Below are 20,304 nucleotides of genomic sequence, written 5' to 3'. Positions count from 1 at the left end.
ATCAGCACCAGAAGAAGAGCCCAGGACCGGTGCGCAGAAGCAGTGGCCTCTGCGCAGGGAGAAGAGAGGCCAAGGAGGAGAGCAAGGTGAAAGGCTGGCGCAGGGAGCCAGTGAAGACAGCTCCCTGCTGAATCAACCCTCTTGGAGACCCGGGGGGCGAAGGAGAGTACTCCCAGTGCCTGAGGGACGCCACCAGGAGCAAGGAGACCAAAAATGGGGCAGATCAGACCCCCAGGGGCTGAGATATGGCCCCCGGAAGGTAGGCGACCGACGAAACGAAGCACGCCGGTCTCAGAGATGCCCCCGTAAAAGTGCCTGCAGGGGGTCCTGGAGCCCACCCTGGCCCCCACCGAAGATGGAGGCGGGCCCATCACCATTTTTGGTGCCTGGTGGCCCCCAGAGGATGGGGGTCACCCTCAGTGGTGAAAAGGTGCTGGGGGAGGCGGCTGGAGAAGCGCAGTTTCCCCCCACAGCATGAAGAGACAAGTCACCCTCAGTGTCCTGGGGATTCGAAAGGAATAACCCCTCCAGGGCTCAGCCGGCATTTAACACTCTCTGGGCTGGAACGTTTGTTCTTCAGCTGAGGGTGTTTTGATGATTGCATCGAGGAGTGAAGGGCTGAGGGGGGGAGAAGGGGAGAAGGGCATCCCCTGGAGGTGAAAGGTGTAATTGCACTGAAATGCATTTACTAATGGATATTTCTTTTAGAGGGACTGAAGTTCACGTGTTCAATGTGAAGTACTGGTGTAAGGTGATGTCATAAGCAAAGTGGGGTTATATGGCCAGACTGTCCTGCTAGGTTGTCTGGCTGTATATGTAATCCTGTGATTTCATCTGTGATGCCCTTAGGGGCTGTAATTGCAATGCATTCAAATGATCAACCAAGGTGATGAGTACTGTCATTCCAAAGTGTGCGTAACCATGGATTCTTGCTGCTGCGCTTAGGTGAAGCCCCCAGACTGCTAGCCCTTAAGATATAGAGGTGCATACTTTATGGTCAGTAGGAGATGCTCAGTCAGGGTCATGTGTCACCAAGGCAGGTTTACCCCTTTTTAATGCTTGTTGAGGTAGTGGGGTGGGTCGCCACTGGGATGGTGCCAGTGTGCAGGGCCCTTGCTCCAGGTTATGTTCAACTAACTGCATTGGGGGCAAGATGATGTGCATACATGGGAGTGGAGGTACTAGACCCCCTCCCCCCCCCCCCCCCCTTGCGGGTGGGGTGGAGATGTGCGATGTCACGAAGTAATTCCAGCAGCTTATGTATATTTGTAAATTGGTGCATAGTATTGAGTAGTGTGTGTTTAATAAACATACTCTTACTTTTATAAAGCAAAGTACAGACTGAACAATCAATTATTGAGTGTTATTTTTGTGCACCTGCAAATGGCGATTTACTAGCCCACATCACGTCCCTTGAGTAAGCCTCAGACTGCTCTGCAACGCTACCCTCTTGAGAGTCAGGCGCTACAATTGGGTGTTTATTTGCGAAGGCCCCACAGATGCTGCCTCGTTTTCCAACAACAACGTAATGTATTTATAAAATACAAAATAAATGTGGATACATACTGATAAGATGGCTTAAAAAAATATGGATAAATACAGACGGAAATGTAAAAAAAAAAAAAAAAACGATCTGTGAGCCTTATGATTTATTGTGTGTAAGACATGTCATTTATATTTTGGGGCGGCGCAAAGAATTACTGGTCCTCTGCATTATGACCCGCGCAGGAAAGGAGGGCAGCAGTAGTGGAGCCAAGACTGTTCGGAAGGTGCTTTAAGGGTGCTTTTCAGAGTCCGCAGTCTCCGTCTGGTGTTTGTTTAGTATTGCCAAGGGCTCGAAGACTCTATCCTGTGGGTATGATGCTGTTTTTTCTGGAAGCTCCTGTTAAGAGCAGTTGAGTGCCAACTTCCATAAGGTTGTACATTGACCTCCTGCATCACTTGTACTCTGCGGCTAACATATCATTTGTGTTTTCACAGCCGGAGGTTCATTTTGCTGAAGTCCCCGTTAATATGGTGAATAAAAGTAAACCGCAGCCCAAGCAAGCGCAGTGGCAGCGACCTGCGACGCCTCCAGATGTTCTGCAGCAGCATCCTGCCCAGCCTGGCCTCCCCCCAATGCTGACCAACACCTTGGAGCACATAGTGGGACAGCTCGATGTTCTGACCCAGGTACGTCTGTTTCAGACTCCCGGGCATCCCTTTACATGTCTTCTCGTGTCTTGACCCAGCTGTCTATGATGGGGGTCATGTCCTCGGTGTACGAAGCCTGCTCGCCAGACTCTGCGTTTCCATCATGACACGTGTACCAGAAGATGGCAGCTCACATATGCAGAAGCCACCCTCGAGGCATCACTTGTTAAGATGCTTGGTGACATCATCTGGTTCAAAAGCCATATGTGTGATAAAGAAAGTGTTGTGCTGAGATGCAAGGGTTGGTCGGGACCAGGCAGCATGGGCTGGCACACTCTTCCCTCTGGTGTGTTAAACGTGTAGGTTGGCTGTGCCCTGTGTCAAGGAATGTTGGGTTGTACCATGTGCGGATCTTGCTAGTAGGATGTTTGTAATGGGAAGGTTATTCCCTATAACTTCTCTAAATTGCATGAGGTTGAATGACAATCACACACTTGGAGATCGAGCCTAGACCGCGCCTGCGCTGTCTGGTAGACATGCTGTGTTCAGTATGTGGGCTTTCATTCCGCCACTTCATGGATGCCACTGCTCACCCCCACGCACCACTGTTCTCCCTCCACACCCCCATACAGATCATGGAGCACTGAGGTTCATCCGTTAGTTATAGTTGTTTCAAGTAACTATTACTCCCGCCCTTGCCAGGCACTGTTAATTACCCTACAGATTACATCACTCAGGACATCTTCTGGGACATCATTGATAGTGATAGAGGTAATTCGACAAGCGGGGGCTGAAATAAAGAGGGGGGGTGCCAAACCGCCTTTTTCACATGCAAATTCCCATAGGGATTTTAGACACGGCAACATCACGAACCGCTTAACAGAATTTACACCAAATGTATATGGCACTGGAGGGTAAGGACTTCAGGGCCATAATAGGCTCGGGGAGTTGGGGGGGGTGGGGGGGCATGTGCCCCTCCGTCCCCTTTGAAATAAAATAATGGCCCTGGTGTATGGGGTACCCAGAGAGAGAGGTGGGGGGCTGCGGGGTGTGTGTGTGTGTGTGTGTGTGTGTGTGTGTTTGTGTGTGTGTGTGTGTGTGTGTGTGTGTGTGTGTGCAAGCACGTGCATGTGTGTGCGTCTGTTTTCTCTCCCAAGTAAAGCCATATATTTGATTAATATTGCTGAAATCCAGATATTCAGGCCAACGTTGTCTTAATTAGCGTTCCACGATGTGTTTGTCCATTTGACAAATGAAAATTTCTTAAAATAATAAAAACATCTCCACATTTTACTGTAACTCTTCATGCTGTCCTGAAACTTTAATGCATATTTTTCACCAATACTTATGCTCGATTGTGCCAGGAAAAAGTTGTTTCTAATGGCGCACACAAAACTCTAAGAGGTATGTGTGTGGCAACAACCCAGTGCTGATTTTGTTTAAAAAAAAAAAAAGCTCTGGCACATAACCACCCTGGAAGTGAAATAGTTAACACTTAAATGTGGCATTAGCATTATTAGTAATTGCTCAGGGCCTTTGACCTGAGCGCTGTTCTCCTTGATACCTCCAACATTATTACCACACCCCACTGTTTTGTAACTCTGTAAACTCCTCCAAAAGGTGGTTTGAAATTGATAATTTTCTTTAGAACGGTTCCTTCACTCTCACTCCCTTACAGTGCCAGTATAATCTGATGCCTTTGGCGGGGGGCACCCCTCATACCTGTCCGCAGTCCTCCTAGCCTACATATGTGTCTATGCTACACACGCATGGACCTAGGACCACAACATTAGTTTAGAGTCTCTTTTGATGAGTCGCCTGTTTCCATGCAGCCTTCCCTCTCACTCAATGACGTCAATAAAAAGGCCTTTTATAGACCACGAGCAGCCCCATAAACACATGGTATGAAATAAATCCTCCCAGCTGGGTTTATGGAAAAACAAGCCCACTGGGCATTGGTAATGTCCTTCCGTCCCTCATTCTAAGAGCCTTACCTAATGCGGACAGTCTAAACCAGTTGTAAAAGCATGTGCTCCACTGAGCAGATATTTATTCTTGCCTAGGCGTAGCGTTCTATTTTGACACGTGACATCACTGTTATGGCTAGTTTGCTTCTTCAGTCCCCTCATTCGGGGTTTAACAACATTCTCATTGTCTTAGATTTACTAAAAAAATGTAAATCCTTACTACTCGTACGATCAGACGAATCTGTGTACTTCTTTCTCGTCAAAAAAATCCATGACCCTGATCAAGGACCCTAGCGTTGCATTCGTCTCCACCTTGGGCCCACAGCCGTGGCAGACATTTGGTGGCGTTTTCCACCATATGACTAGATTTGCTTTTATAATACCCGTTATTTCGCACAAGTTTGTATTACGTTTTTTAGTCCGTTCACTGAGTTTCTCCATTATCTGACTTGAATGCTGCTCTTCAGTGGCTGTATGTGGTCCCTTTGGAAACACCAAGTAGTGACCAAAGTGCATTGCGCATGCCCCGTGGTGGCAGCAAATGTCAATGCGGACGTGTAAGGACCTTCCGATGCTGCCTGATCTTCGAGCTCTTGGTGTCTGGAGACTCGGGATCCTCTTCTGCTTACAGGGCACTCCCAAACAATAGCTGGGCCAGGTGCTGGAGATGATAATACTGTTGCTCCTCTGAGACATGTGTGACCCGTGTATTCTGAAGAAGATGCCTGGACTTTTATACTCTTATCCAACAGCGTCAACTGAAGGCACCTCTCAAAGTGAGCATCACTCTTTCCATGACCACGTGAAACGGAGGTCCATTGTCTTACCATTCTTATGCTTATGCTCCAAAGTGAGCTCTTAGTAGGTCCAGGCGTCTACTGCCAGCAGGAACCGTGAACTCCACTAGTCCTTAACCAGTTATGGGGTGGAAGAGCTATGGACCAAGGTCCATCTATGCTACAATTGACTGGAAAACAAGACAACCGGTTTTAAGCGTGTCATGAATGGCCCCTCGCATCGTTCAGAGCCGCATGACGCTGATTACCTCTCTGCCTCGAGGCGGACTCCCGAAGTTCTTCCACATGATCTTCTGCCTCAGCAAGCAACCACAGGCTAATGCAACCTCTGAAGGAGGCCGTAGCAGCCATTTTTGGTACCACATGTAACCCCCTAGAGTGCCTTCTGGCCCCCATGGATTCGAGGTGGCAGTTTGTTGGAGGGCCGGCAACACATCTCTCTCCAACCACACCACTCGCCCTCCGTCCAAGGTTGACACCAATCCTCCGCCCCACAAAATGTGTCAAACGTTACAAGCCTGAGACTTGACATCAGCATCAACGCTGGATTCGTATCCAATAGTTTTATTGGATTCAGCAGCTCAACGGCGCCTTAACATCATTGCAGTTTCTCATAGCCAGAACAACACTATGAGCATGACGACAGTATTCCCACGTATGAAGAAGGTAACATTCATGAGAACCTACAAGATGCCAGTAGGTTGGACACTTACCCTGACATCAGCCTGAATTCCCTAAACCCTATGGCCATGGAAGAAACTGCCTCCTTTGTGTAAATACTGGCTTTAACCCTGCCCATGCAGGAGGTCAAAACCAACATTTTGAGAGAAGTCCTCAACCCTGCAGCTACCACCCAAGAACCTCCACTCCCCATTAATAAGGCTCCCACAGATATACTAGAGGGCACCTCGGTAAAACCAGGTTCTGTAGTAGGGGATCTCTGTGTATAGTCATAATCTAGTGAATAGTCCCGCCCATGTGCGCGGACCCCGGAGCAATAAAAAATAATCTCTAAAAGGTGACAAATCATGCAGACCTGCATACACCTTTAAGAGAGAATTTAATTTAAAGACAGATAATGCAGCCTATACCCACAGGCTACACTGTCCAGTACTTCAACTAGAATTCCACCAAAATCCACAAACAGCACTGCCTGTCCAGTTTTTCTCCCCATAGGAAAAAAAAAAAAAACCCTGCCTCTACCAGCAAAAGCCACTGGAATGATAGAGAGGAAGGAGTGGACAGACAAGCCCCATAGGCTGCCATTATGTGGCTTGGAACAGGATACTGTGCCTTTAAGAAAACTTTCCAGTTTTCCAGAACTTTCCCCAGTATCCCAGAATGCCCAGCAGGTCCCATTTACTTTCAGTTCTTTTTTCCGGCTCCTGCTAGCAGGACCCTGGAGCATTGAGCTCTACCTTTTTCAAGGTTTTCATTGAGATTTTGGCAATTTTTGTCACTTTTTCTTGTGTTTAATAGCTGGTACTGTCAACATGCCTGGCTTGTTCGACAAGTGCCCGGAATGTGGTCGAAAGAAGGCTAAAACTGACCCACACGAGGTGTGCATAGCTTGCCTTCCCCAGTCCCACGTGCCTGAAAGCTGTACCATCTGCCACTCGTTTTCAGCAAGAACCCTGAGGGACAGGATGAAGAGCAGGCTTCAAGCTCTGGAGGAGCGAAGACTGAAGGCACCAGGTGGGTCTGGAGGGGCTGATTTGGCCCATGCTGAGGCCTCTGGGGGGCTCCCCAGGGGCAGGAAGACCAGTAAACGCTCCCGCTCCCCGTCGACGTCGAGGGCGTCGACGGCGACGTCGAGGAGGATGACCACCGTCTGTTCGCCGTCTCCCCAAGGCTCTGGGGAGAAACGGCGTCGACGATCGGCGTCGAGGGACCTGAATAGGCCGCCGTCGACTACATCGGCGACGACGCCGTCTTCGACTGCGTCCAGCGGTCGACGTCGAGAGAAGACCCGGCGTCGGCGTTCGGCGTCGAGGGATCGCAACTCGCCGTCGATGAAGAGAAGGAGATCGACGTCGAGAAAGCGAAGATCGCCGCCGTCGAGGCGGAGGTCGCCGTCGAGGCGGAGGTCGCCGTCGAGGCGGAGGTCGCCGTCGAGGCGGAGGTCGCCGTCGAGGCGAAGGTCGCCGTCGAGACATAAGTCGACGCCGAGGAGGAGATCGACGCCGAGAAGATCGCCGTCGAGGCGCAGGTCGACGTCGAGGAAGAGAGAGTCGCCGGGATCGGTGTACTCAGTGGTGTATACCCCGCCTCGGAGGTCTCCGTCGCCTCCTCCTCCTCTCCCACCTCTGCCACCGCCTCCTCCACCGCCACCACCACCACCACCGCCACCTCCTCCACCACCGTCTCCACTTCCTCCACCGCCTCCTCCGCGGCCGCGGACTCTGTCTCCGCCACCCCGGCCTCTGTTGCTGCCAAGCACTCCTGCGGTGCCGCCGCCGGTCCCCCCGAGGTCGGTTTCCCTTCCACGGTACCCGACTCCGCCGCAAGGGACCCCGAAGCCACGACGCCCACGGTCGCCTGGACCAGCGAGACCGGCGGACAGGCCTAAGCCGAAGAGGTCGCGCTCCCGCTCTCACAGGAGGCGACGATCGCGGAGCCGAGGGCGATCCTCGTCAGACTCTAGACGACGCCGCAGAAGGTATAGGTCCAGGTCGCGCTCCTCGGACAGGGACCTTTCCCCGACGCGGTCGGACTCCCCGGGGACTAGGGTGTCGCCGGTGGACGACTTGGTCTCGTTCCAGGAGGTGCTGTTGCGAGGGGCTGCGAAGCTGAATATCACGGTGACGGTTCCAACACCCACGACGTCCGTGATATTTGAGACGCTTCATAAAAGACACTTGTCTCGCCCCCTCCTGCCTCTCGTGCCTGGACTGGTGGAACCAGCTTTGGAACTGTTCCTCACTCCCGCAACAGCGAAGGCCGCTCCGTCCAGGCTCATGAAGAAATATAGGGCCCCGGAGTCGGATCCGTCATTCTTGAGAGGGGACCCGAAACCGGATTCGGTTATCGTGACGGCGGCGAGAAAACAACATGCGACCGCCCCGGCCTCCACGGTGCCACCGGACAAGGAAAGCCGCTGGCTGGACTCTGCGGGCAGGAAGGTGTGTGGTACCGCTGCCACCACGATGAAGGCGGCGAGTGCAGGGGCGTTGTTGGGCCGTTACGACTGGGCCCTGTGGGAATCCCTGCAGCAATATGCGGACCTCCTGCCACGAGACAAGAAGGAGGACTTCTTGGAGACGGTGCGCGAAGGCATGCTGGTTTCTAACCAAACGATCAGCGCAGCAGCGGATATATCGCTATTGGCCGCCCACGCCTACTGTCATGGCGTCCACCAGCGGCGGCATTCCTGGTTGCGCCTGACGTCCCTCAAGCCGGAGGCGCAGCAGAGAGTGGCCAACTTGCCCTTCTCGGGGGAGACCCTGTTCGGGAAGCATGCGGACGATGAAATGGCCCGCATGAAGGCTGAAGCGGAAACCCTGACGGCCGTCGGGTTAGAGAAGGCCGAGAAAAAGAAACGACCGTTCCAGAGGAGGTTCGGGTCGTCGGGCCGAGGGCGTGGGCAGGGCTCGGGACAGCAGCAGCCACAACAGCAGCAGTTCCGCAAGCCCTTCCAGAAGCGCCAGAGGGGCAGAGGTGGCCAGCAGGCTACTACCACAAACAAGGGCCCGGCCGGGTCTCGGCCCTGAGCTGTTACTTCCCCCTCAACCGTTACCCACTCCAGTGGGGGGAAGCATTCGATTTTTTCCGGCAGAGTGGAGAAAAATTACTCAGGACAAGTGGGTGCTGAATATTGTTTGCAATGGATACAGTCTTCGGTTCATCAGCCCGCCTCCAGCGATTCCGCCGGTCAGCTCTCGCTTCCAGCTGAGGGAGCTCCAGGCGGAGGCAGACATCTTGTTGAGAAAAAAGGCGGTAGAAGAAGTACCTTTGTCTCAAAGGGGAAGAGGTCTGTACTCTCGGTTCTTCCTCGTTCGCAAGAAGGACAAGAACGAGTTCAGGCCCATTCTGGATTTGCGACAAGCAAACAAGTGGATTCGCAGAGAAAAGTTTCGCATGCTATCGTTGCACCAGATTTACCCTCAGCTGCAACGGGGAGACTGGCTCTGTGCCATAGATCTACAGGATGCGTACTTCCATGTGCCCATAGCACAGAAGCACAGGAAGTTCCTGCGATTCCAAGTCGGCGCCAATCACTATCAATACACAGTACTGCCATTCGGGCTAAAGTCTGCTCCCAGGACTTTTTCGAAGTGCATGGCGGTGGTGGCGGCACACCTGCGGAGGAACAAGGTGTTTGTCTACCCGTATCTGGACGATTGGCTGATCAAGGCGTCATCCTTCGAGGAAGCGCAAGAACACTTCCGTTGGACGTGCGAGCTCTTGAACAAGCTGGGGTTACACGTCAACATGTCCAAATCGGTCCCATCTCCGGTACAGTGCATACAGTACCTGGGGGCCTCCATAGATACGCGGTCAGCAAGCGTGTCTCCTTCGGAGGAGAGACGGTTATCACTCCTTCGGAAGGCTCAGGACCTCAGGACTGCTCCATCGACGACTGTGAGGAAGGTGTCGTCTCTGCTGGGATCGATGGCCTCCTGTATCTTCCTCACTCCGCACGCACGTCTACAGATGCGACCACTGCAGGAGTGCTTGGAGGATCAGTGGGATCAGAAGACAGGCTCTTGGGAGGACAAGATCAGACTGTCTCTACATGCTCGTCAGTCTCTGAAGTGGTGGTGTTCGGCGGAAAACCTCCTCAAGGGGGTTCCCTTCCACAAGGACATTCCCACGACGAATGTGGTGACGGATGCTTCTCTCCAGGGCTGGGGTGCGCATTCCGGGGACCTGCAGATTCAGGGGAAGTGGTCTCCTTTGGAATCGACGTACCACATCAATTTCCTGGAACTCAGAGCTGTCTTCCTGGCACTGAAGGCTTTCCTTCCGTCCTTCCAGACCAACTCGCTGCTGATACAGACGGACAATACAACCACGATGTATTACCTCAACAAGCAGGGGGGGTCGAGATCGCGCACTCTGTCGCAGGAGGCGCAGGCGATCTGGCGCTGGCTGCTGGCCCGAGGATTGACGATCACGGCCACACATCTGCCAGGGGTGCAGAATGCTCAGGCAGACGCCTTGAGCAGGCTGATTCAGGAAAACCACGAATGGGTCATAAACGACGAAGTACTAGGAGAAGTCTTCGCAAGGTGGGGGACTCCAGACGTAGATCTGTTCGCCACCGCCGAAAACAGCAAATGCCGAGACTTCGCATCCAGGTACTACCAGCGGGGGACGCTGGGGAATGCGCTATGGATCGATTGGTCGAACAGCTTTCTGTACGCTTTTCCACCCATTCCCCTGATTCCGGCGGTGCTCATCAAGCTGTCCCAGTCCAGGGCGCGGATGATCCTGATCGCCCCGGAGTGGCCCAGGCAGTGGTGGTTCACGGACCTTCTTCACCGGTCTCTCCTTCCTCACATGCGGTTGCCGTGCAGGCCGGACCTTCTCACGAAGTTCGGGGGGCGGATGGTGCACCCCAACCTCTCGTCTTTGAGTTTGGCGGCATGGCTCCTGAAATAGTGCAATACGGTCATCTGAATCTACCAGACGATTGTATGGACATTCTGAAGGAGTCTAAGCGACCTTCCACTAGGACATCCTATGCTTACAAGTGGAAGAGGTTCTGTATCTGGTGTAAGTCCAAGAACTTTGATCCGACAACATGTAAGGAAGATGTCATCCTTCCATACCTTTTGCATCTGGCGCAGTCTGGCCTTAATTTCCATTCCATTAAGGTTCATCTGGCTGCTTTGACTGCTTACAGGAAGTGCCCTTCACAGACGTCCTTCTTTCAGATTCCTGTGGTCAAGGATTTTTTGGAAGGCTTGAAGAAGGTGTTCCCTCCTGTCAGACTTCCCTCGCCTTCTTGGGACTTGAATGTGGTGCTGTCCAGACTGATGAGAGAGCCTTTTGAACCTATTCACAAGGCTTCATTGCAGCACCTATCCTGGAAGGCGGCGTTCCTAGTGGCCATTACATCGGCCCGCAGGGTGAGTGAACTTCAGGCATTATGTTGTCAAGAACCTTATACTGTGTTTCATGCTGCTAAGGTTGTGATGCGTACTCACCCTAAGTTCCTTCCTAAGGTTATCTCTGACTTTCATGTCAATCAGACCATAACTTTACCTACGTTCTTTCAGAATCCCTCTTCACCAGCGGAAAGGGCTCTCCATTCCCTGGATGTCCGTAGGGTGTTGAAATTTTATCTGGATAAGACCAAGGATATTCGTAGGTCTGACCAATTGTTTGTTAATTATGGCTCAGTCAGGACTGGTCTTGCGACCTCTAAGCAGTCCATCTCTCGGTGGATTGTGTCCTGCATACAGTTGTGTTATCAAAAGGCTAATAAGACCTTAGGGGGTAAACCTAAGGCTCATTCCACCAGGGGCAAAGCTGCCACGACGGCTTTGCTGCGTAATGTTCCGATTGCGGAAATCTGTAAGGCGGCCACTTGGAAGTCGGTCCATACCTTTGCTGCGCATTACTGTCTGGACTCGGATGCCAGGGCAGATGCTCAGGTTGGGCAGGCTTCGCTGCGAAATTTGTTCGCACAGTAGTGGTTGTGTCTTATGTGTTCTCCACCGCTTTTGTTGTGTGGGGATGGGCTTGCCATTCTATTCACTAGATTATGACTATACACAGAGATCCCCTACTACAGAAGGAGTAGTTTCTTTTCTGTAACTCCAGTTCTGTAGTAGGGGTATCTCTGTTATAGTCATAAGCGCCCGCCCTCCTCCCCGGTGGAGAGATACTTATTCATATGGAGAATGCTACAGGTCTGGCGTGCTACGCCTTCAAAAAGAACTGAAAGTAAATGGGACCTGCTGGGCATTCTGGGATACTGGGGAAAGTTCTGGAAAACTGGAAAGTTTTCTTAAAGGCACAGTATCCTGTTCCAAGCCACATAATGGCAGCCTATGGGGCTTGTCTGTCCACTCCTTCCTCTCTATCATTCCAGTGGCTTTTGCTGGTAGAGGCAGGGTTTTTTTTTTTTTTCCTATGGGGAGAAAAACTGGACAGGCAGTGCTGTTTGTGGATTTTGGTGGAATTCTAGTTGAAGTACTGGACAGTGTAGCCTGTGGGTATAGGCTGCATTATCTGTCTTTAAATTAAATTCTCTCTTAAAGGTGTATGCAGGTCTGCATGATTTGTCACCTTTTAGAGATTATTTTTTATTGCTCCGGGGTCCGCGCACATGGGCGGGACTATTCACTAGATTATGACTATAACAGAGATACCCCTACTACAGAACTGGAGTTACAGAAAAGAAACTACTCCATCTACCCCTTCCCCCCCCTCCCCCCCCCCCCCCCATAGCCCCAACAAACAGATGCCAAGGTGGCACCCAGATTTCTTAGTCCAGCGCCCTCCCCCGGAGAGTCTTGGGGTTCAGGCATTAGCCAGTCGCCTTAACCTAAACTCATTCCCTACCACTCAAGCTGACCAGGAATCCAAAAGAATGGAATATTTCCTGAAATAAGTTATTTTGCATTGCAATCAGTCAATGCCTTCAGCCTCCTGGGATAATATCCGCACCCCTTGTAGGACAGGGTGGCAGATATTTAGCCATCCGGAGGATCTAAGAGATACCCTCCAACATTTCATCCTCAATGGCCAAGATGCTGCTAAATACACCATCTGTACTTTCCTGTACACAGTTGACTGCTTGGGTTGGACAGTTGGGACCAACATGCACCACGCTTGGATTCGCTTGACAGCTTTTTCTTGGACATCCAGCAATGTCTTCTGGACATGCCGTTGGATGGCTTAAAACTTTTCGGAGCAAAGGCTGACTCGGCCCTCAAGATACTTAAAGAGAGCAGACCCGCCACTTTGTCTCTAGGCCTAGCCGAGCCTATTCAGCAGTTCCCCCAACAACTGTTCCCCTTCGGTAGAGAATACCTGCAAAGGCCGCTCCGATGCAGGCCTCCGCAGCAGCAGGCTTTCCAGACATTGCGAGAGCGAAGGCCAAGGAGCTAGCCGACACCATTCCTGCCCTCGGGGACATTGCACTACCCTACCCCCTCACCCTGCCGATAAAACGCTTTAAAGTTTCTCTGGTGGTACACAGTGCCCCAGTAGGCCGTGTCACCTTTAAACTCCCCAGATGGCCAAGCAACTTGTCAAATTAATGGATGCTCCAAAATATGGAACATGGATATTCTGTATCCATCCTGTCCTATACCACGAACATACCCCGTACTGCAACCCCTCCCGGAGAACCTAATGTCTCCATGGAGAAGTTCAGGCTCTCTTGGCCAGTGGAGCATTAAAGAGGGTTCCGCTTCAGAGATCAGGACTGGTTGTTACTCTCAATATTTTATGGGGCCAAAAAGGGCTAATGCCTTCATCCCATTTACGAACTTTGCCCTCTGAACTTGTTCCACTGGAAGGAAATGTTAAAAATGCTTACCCAGGCCCTTCTTCTGTATGCCGTGTATCCAGGATGCTAGATGGTAGTGCTGGACTTGCAGGACGCATATTTCCATGGTCCTGTTATGCATTCCTACAGACGTTAAAAGCAGTTTCAGGTAGGCCACAAGCACTTTTGATTCGCTGTGCTCGCCTTTGGCCTTACCAGTGTTCCTCAGGTGTTCACAAAAATGATGGTGGTAAATGCAGTTCATCTGCAGATGTTGAGAATGCCAACCGTGCCATACCTCGAAGACTGGATGCTGAAAGAAAGCTCGCCCCAAACAGCTGTGAGCTACTTCCAGATGTCCACTTACCTGCTGGCATAGTTTGGTTTCTCCATCAACGTGCCGAAGTCGCACCGGACTCCTTCACAAAGGCTTCTCTTCATTGGAGCCGTCCTGGACACGGTGCTTTTTCGAGCAATACCTCCTCCTCAACGAGTCCAGGAGATTTAGGCTATAATTCTGATGTTTGAACCTCTGACGTGTCTCATTGAGATTGGCTCTGAAGCTTCTGGGCCTGTTGGCTTCCTGCATCCTGCTTGTGGACAACTCCAGGTGGCACATGAGGGGGCTGAAGTCTCAGTGGGCTCTGCACCGAGGCGACCTCTCAGACTCAATCCAAGTGTCGAAGGAGACTGTGAAAGATCTGCAGTAGTAGCTGCTCAATCGCAATTGGATCAACGGCACCACCCTCTCCTTATCCCATCCAGAGCTAATGGTCATGACGGATGCATTTTTTGTGGGTTGGGACGGGGTTCATCTGATATAGGTGGAGATCAAAGGCCTTTGGCCTTCTGAGGCTAATCTCCACATCAGCGTCCTGGAATTGCGACCTACTTGCTCGACAGTGAAAACTTTCCTCCCGTCCTTCAGAGGGGAACAGGTGCAGGTACTCATGATCAACACAACCAGCATGTGGTATTGCAACAATCGGAGTGGCATGGGGTTGGGTTTTTTGTCCTGGGATATTCTGCTCCTCTGAAAGTGGCTAAACGAACATGGCATCTTCCTAATCGCCCAGCACCTGGCAGAACCTGGTGCAGACCAACTCAGCCAGCGTGGCCTACTGGTTCCCGAATGGCTGTTACACAGGACATCTTCCAGCAATGTGAAAAACCCTTGCGTAATCTCTTCGCCACCGCAGAGAATGCACATTGTCGAAACTTATGCATGTTCAAGTTCTCAAGACCGCTCTCCCTCAGACTCCTTTCTCCAACATTGGGGGCCTGGACTCCTGTACGTCTTTCTGCCCCTCCCTCTCCTGCCCAAAGTGCTCAGGATTTAGAGAGACTGGGCCCAAGTCATCCTAGTGGCCCTGGACTGGATGAGGGGAGTGTGATATCCAAAACATCTGACCTTGAGCATATGTTGTTCGATCCGGCTGCCCCTTCTGGAGAGCCTCCTGCCGCAGCATCCGGGTCAAGTCTTGCCCCGAGCCTGCACACCCTGCACCTCCATGTGTTGAGACTGAGCCGCGACCGTTGATCGCTTTCAATCTTCCTTCCAAAATGGTTTGTGTCGTCTTAGCAGACGAGCTTCCATCAACTAAATTAATCTCTACAGAATGCTGGGTGAAGTCTGTTGCTTGGTGTCTCCCCAATACATCCAACTCCTGAATGTGCAGCTACCGGATGTTCTCTTGTTCTGATGGTCATTGGCCCAGAAAGGCCTTGCTATCGCAACGACTAAAAGTTACCTTTCGGCCCTTTCTGCCTTCTTGCATTTACCCGACGAGCCAACCCTCTTCCAGTCATCGATACTTTGTCATGCGGCAGTGGGACTGTAATCTGCTACTCACCTACTTGATGTGCACTCCCTTTGAACCCATGCATGGCTGTTCTCTTAGACTCCTTACCATCAAGGGAGCATTTCTCGTTACCATAGTATCAGCAAGATGAGTGAGTGAACTCAAGGCATCGTCCATGGTTCCGCCATATACTTCTTTCATCCCGTACAAATTAGTCCTCCGGACAAAAGCACCATTCCTGCCTAAGATAGTCACGTCCTTCTACACAGTGCAATTCATCACCTTGCTGGCTTTCTATGCACCGCCTTACCCCTTCATGCAGGGAGAACGGCTTTATTGCCTTGACCCTAAATGGGTGCTTAGCTTCTTTGTGGACCGAACCAGTGATAATGACAGGAAAACCAACTCATGTCAGTTTCTCTGGGATAAAGGAAGACAAAACGGTGCAAAAGAGGAACAGCCATCTGAAGATGGATTGTACTATGCATGAATATCTGCTATGGGCTAGCCAGGAAGCGACCCCCAGAAGGCATACGCGCTCCTTCCACCAGTGCGAAGCTTGCCACCACTGTACTGGCACAGGATGTGCTAGTCCTAGTGATCTGCCAGGCTGCTACGTGAGTGTCCCGCCACACAAACAGCCACGGCCTGCGCAGGTAAGAGTGGTGGGGCCGTGTGGTTGCGGTGGGGGGGGGGGCGGATTTTGACAGATGACGATGAGGGAAATTTATTTATTTATTTCATCTTCCCTCGTGGTCTGTTGAATTCACCCATCCCCCAGCCCGGCCCCACTGCTCTGAAGTGCACAGGCCGTGGCTGCACACAAAGCATTACTGCCTAGAAAGCCAGGTCCGGTGGTACAGGCACTTCGCAGGAATTGTCTTGCAGGATATCCTGGTCTAAGCCATTCCACAGACCCAATACCAGAGGGGTTGTACTGCTTTGGTATCTATTTACTAGGTGAGAAATCAGTGGTTAGAGCTCTTGGTCGGAACTCACCTTCGGTAAGGACTTTTCTGGTAGAGACTTGGTCTAACTGGAGCGTCCTCACTGGTCCATCCTCCTCCCCTTTCCATGGAATGGACTCAAATACTTTTCCAACAAAATGTTCTGCAAACTGCACTAACTACTTTCCATGGCTCCACATTTGATGGCTCGGACAGAGATTAGAAAGAAATTGACATTACCGCGCAGAGGTGGTACACATATAGGGTCCCGATGTTCTATCCAAGGCAGTAATAAGCTGACACAGAGCTGCACAATGCCACCTACCTCTGCGGGAGGCAACTGTAGTAAAGTTTCCGAATCCAGTCTGGCTCCTGGAGTAAATTCACAAGGTGAAGAATCTCCCTCTTAAGTGTACTAGAAATGGCGTTACTGAAGGTATGTAACGTGCTCTCAGGGCTGGGGAGTTTCTGGAACTCAGGCGCCAACCCGTCTTCATCGCAGATAAAGAGCCGTGGTGGCCAAAAGTGCTATATCCAACATGAATCCAACTTTGTAGCATTTTACACTCAAATCTTTTTCTTTTCTTTTACAGACCGTGGCCATCTTGGAGCAAAGACTGACCCTAACTGAAGACAAATTGAGAGAGTGCCTGGACAATCAGCAGCGAATGACTTTCCAAATACGGCGAACTGATGGCAAGGAGGCGTGAGGGGCTTCTGTGACTATCTGACGATATTTTTGTGTGAACTTTTTTGTACACTTTTTATGCAGTGAATTTTATTTCTGTACTCTTTTAATCCTGTGGCTGCTGAACAGTGAAGTGCCTTTGAAAGAGCTTTTGATGGTGCGATGACTTTCACTAACACATCCTGGGGGCCAGCTTGATGGTTCTTCAGGATCTTCTTCATGGAGGAATATTGTCTTTAGTTTCTGCTTCCACCTCATGTCTCTTGTTCTGCTTCCCCCATAAGTGATGTTATAGACTGCCTGCCCTTGGTTTCTCCATCTGTCACGCACACTCTGCAGACCTCTGTTTTGGAAGTGTCCTGTGGCACTGGACATGTGGCATAAATCATAAACCTTGATGTCTATGCTAATAATCTGTCTGAAGTTGGAGTTCCCAAAAGCACTGTTTCGAAGACACCCTCATTGCTACCTCAATATCACTGGTTCTTCCCCTGACCCAGTAATTCTGGGCATGGCTCTTAGATGCCTCTTGCTTCTGACTGCAGGTGATGGCCGTGAAGCAGCCTTGTCGCAGTCACTGGGAAGCTCACCGGATCCTTTCTTATGTTCGATCTGTAGTTTCACAGACACCTTAGATTGTTCTTGGGACTCTCCTGACCTCTCGAAAGACGTTTACTTGTGCCTTATGCGGTTGGGCTCCTTGGGGAAACGGACTATGTACTTTTTTTCTGGTTACAATACTAGCACCTCCTGTCGAAGGACCCTTAAGTTATGAGACAGAAGCTGGTGTGAAAAAAACAGTTCCTCTCCTTTGAGAAAAATCAGAATATGGCAACATCAATTTCTTCCACCATGAAGTGCCAGAGCGGAGTCAAGTATACAATTCCCACCTCAAAAACATAAGCTCATTTTTGAAAGTTTTTAGATGGTGCTGCAAATGTTTAGCAATATCCTAGATCTGCATGTCCGGAGTTGGGAGACGTGATGTTGTTGCGTACAGATCTTCAGAGGTGTGACCACTCGTGATGGACACTGGAAGTCTGATGTTTCTCCAGCTGTGATTCTGCAGTTGGTGGGCTAGCTGCACAGAGCAGCTAGCCCACCAACAGCACAACAGCTGGTACCCTCCTAATTATGCACCTTATGGCTCCTTGTACCACTAGAGGCTGGTGACTGCGGAGCATTGGTCAGTCTCTGTCAGAACACACCCCAGTGGAGTCACAGTGGTGGCCTTCAGAAGTCAGCCGCTCCACCTCCACCTGTCTAAAGGCAACAGGGCCCCGATTCCATCCATGTGAAGGTCTGTGGAAGTCCCAGGCCACGACACCTGTTGGCGCGTGTCCACCCATGTGGAGGTCTGTGGAAGTCCCTGGCCACGACACCTGTTGGTGCATGTCCATCCATGTGGAGGTCCCAGGCCACGACACCTGTTGGCGCGTGTCCATCCATGTAGAGGTCTGTGGAAGTCCCAGGCCACAACACCTGTTGGCACGTGTCCATCCATGTGGAGGTCTGTGGAAGTCCCAGGCCACGACACCTGTTGGCACGTGTCCATCCATGTGGAGGTCTGTGTAAGTCCCAGGACACGACACTTGTTGGCACGTGTCCATCCATCTGTATTTCTGTGGAAGTCCCAGGCCACGACACCTGTTGGCACGTGTCCATCCATGTGGAGGTCTATGGGAGTCCCAGACCATGACTCCTGTTGGCACGTGTCCATCCATGTGGAGGTCTGTGGAAGTCCCAGGCCACGACACCTGTTGGCGCGTGTCCATCCATGTGGAAGTCCCAGACCATGACTCCTGTTGGCACGTGTCCATCCATGTGGAGGTCTGTGGAAGTCCCAGACCATGACTCCTGTTGGCGCGTGTTCATCCATGTGGAGGTCTGTGGAAGTCCCAGGCCACGACACCTGTTGGCACGTGTCCATCCATGTGGAGGTCTGTGGAAGTCCCAGACCATGACTCCTGTTGGCACGTGTTCATCCATGTGGAGGTCTGTGGAAGTCCCAGTGAATCTCTCCTAAGGGTCATTCTTTCTACTGTTGCATGACGGACATTTCGCCGAAATGAGGATATTTTGGGGATGGTGTGTTTGGGGTGTACTAGTAGGACAGGGCACAGTGGCCACGCATGAAAGTAGCAGTTCTTTCAAAATGTAAGATTTAATTTGACTATGGCATGCACTGACTCTACCATGCGTGTCATTTCTAGAGCAACTGACAGTACCTGATATATTATTACTAGTCACACTTGACCATCCGCGACCCGCTTAAAAGTAAGTCCCTAGTTTGTAAATATATTCTCTTTTATCCACAAGTTAGAGATGGCTCCTGCTGGAACAGGCTTGCTTTTTGGGCCAATCAGAGCTGAATGATGTAGGTAGATGTCGTACACGGTGTGTGCCAAAGTCCCACGGATGTGCAGCTTGGCTAGAGAAGGTCTGACCACCTTTCTGGGTTCTTCTGAAACGGCACAGTTGGGAGCCCATGTAGAGCAAATCACAGAACACCTGTGTGACTGTGTGTAACACATCCTCCTTGCCCAGATCCACACATGACCAGCAGATAATATTTTTATAAAGAGATGAAAGCAGAATTCTTCACACCTGCAGCCACTGAGAGGCTCTGAGATGAGGAGAAACAAGATGTTTGTGATTCAACACATTAGCCACGTAGCCGTGTCCTGTATGTGTTGCAGCCTCCGAGTTACAGGCGGTTCCATAAGATCTCCCTGTGAGGCAGTGACTGCAAGTTGCCTCTCTGTGGCACGACATCCAGGGTTTACAAAAGTCCAGGCTCTTGATTCCTTGCTCTGCTACATTTGCAAAAAATAGTCCAAGCCCTTCTCCTCCAGGGTCTTCCATGACACAGAAGTGCCTTCCTGCCTTCAAATGCACGTTATTTATCCAGGTAAGCCTTTTATGCGGACTCCTCTGCAAAACGTGAGTTTGTGCTTCACTCAATGGAGTCTGAAAATTAGGTCATATGCCCTATTGTAAAAATGTACATATTTTTGTGTTTGTTTTTGTAATGAGCGCTTATGTGTATTTTTAATGTCAATCAAATAAAATAAATGTCTTGATCTCAGTTGACCTGTCGAGTCAGATGGTGTTTAGTGACTGTGCACGTTCCCCATTGCCCCCCTGGAGCAGTGTGCGTGCCCCCCTGGCGCAGTGTGCGTGCCCCCCTGGCGCAGTGTGCGTGCCCCCCTGGCGCAGTTTGTGTGCCACCAAGGTGCAGTGCAAGTACCAGAGGCTGGTGGTGATGAGGACCTGTACTTGTCCAAGTAGGCTCCAGAAGGAAGCACTCCTACCCAAGAATCTACACTAGTGTCTTCTGACCAAACTCTTTTGTTCCAAACCCACAAGATGTTCCTTCATTATGTGTGTTGAGCATCTTACGCAGTCTTGTAAAAAAAAGAAAATAGTGCACTGAACGAGTTTCTTATTGTTCAACACGAAGTGTTGTCAGCAGTTTTTTATTTTTTTTATTTCACTCGTATGTCACACTGAAACTTGAAGGG

General features: G+C 50.9%; 1 protein-coding gene across 1 annotated transcript in view; it reads left to right on the top strand.

Annotated features, from left to right (window-relative positions):
- POC1A (POC1 centriolar protein A) overlaps positions 1 to 19,868 on the top strand; it is a 194,498-nt gene extending 174,630 nt beyond the window's left edge. Inside the window, exons 10-11 of the mRNA XM_085624221.1 lie at positions 1,981 to 2,172; positions 16,686 to 19,868. Of these exons, the coding sequence (XP_085480347.1) occupies positions 1,981 to 2,172; positions 16,686 to 16,802 (309 nt within the window). The 3' untranslated portion in view covers positions 16,803 to 19,868. The remainder of the gene's footprint in view (positions 1 to 1,980; positions 2,173 to 16,685) is intronic.
- Positions 19,869 to 20,304: the final 436 nt, after the last annotated feature.

The sequence above is a fragment of the Triturus cristatus genome, chromosome 9 (genome assembly GCF_964204655.1).
Source record: "Triturus cristatus chromosome 9, aTriCri1.1, whole genome shotgun sequence".
In the NCBI taxonomy this organism is placed as follows: domain Eukaryota; kingdom Metazoa; phylum Chordata; class Amphibia; order Caudata; family Salamandridae; genus Triturus; species Triturus cristatus.
The sequence above is the reverse complement of the archived record's forward strand: the minus strand, read 5'-3'. Positions and strand labels throughout refer to the sequence as shown.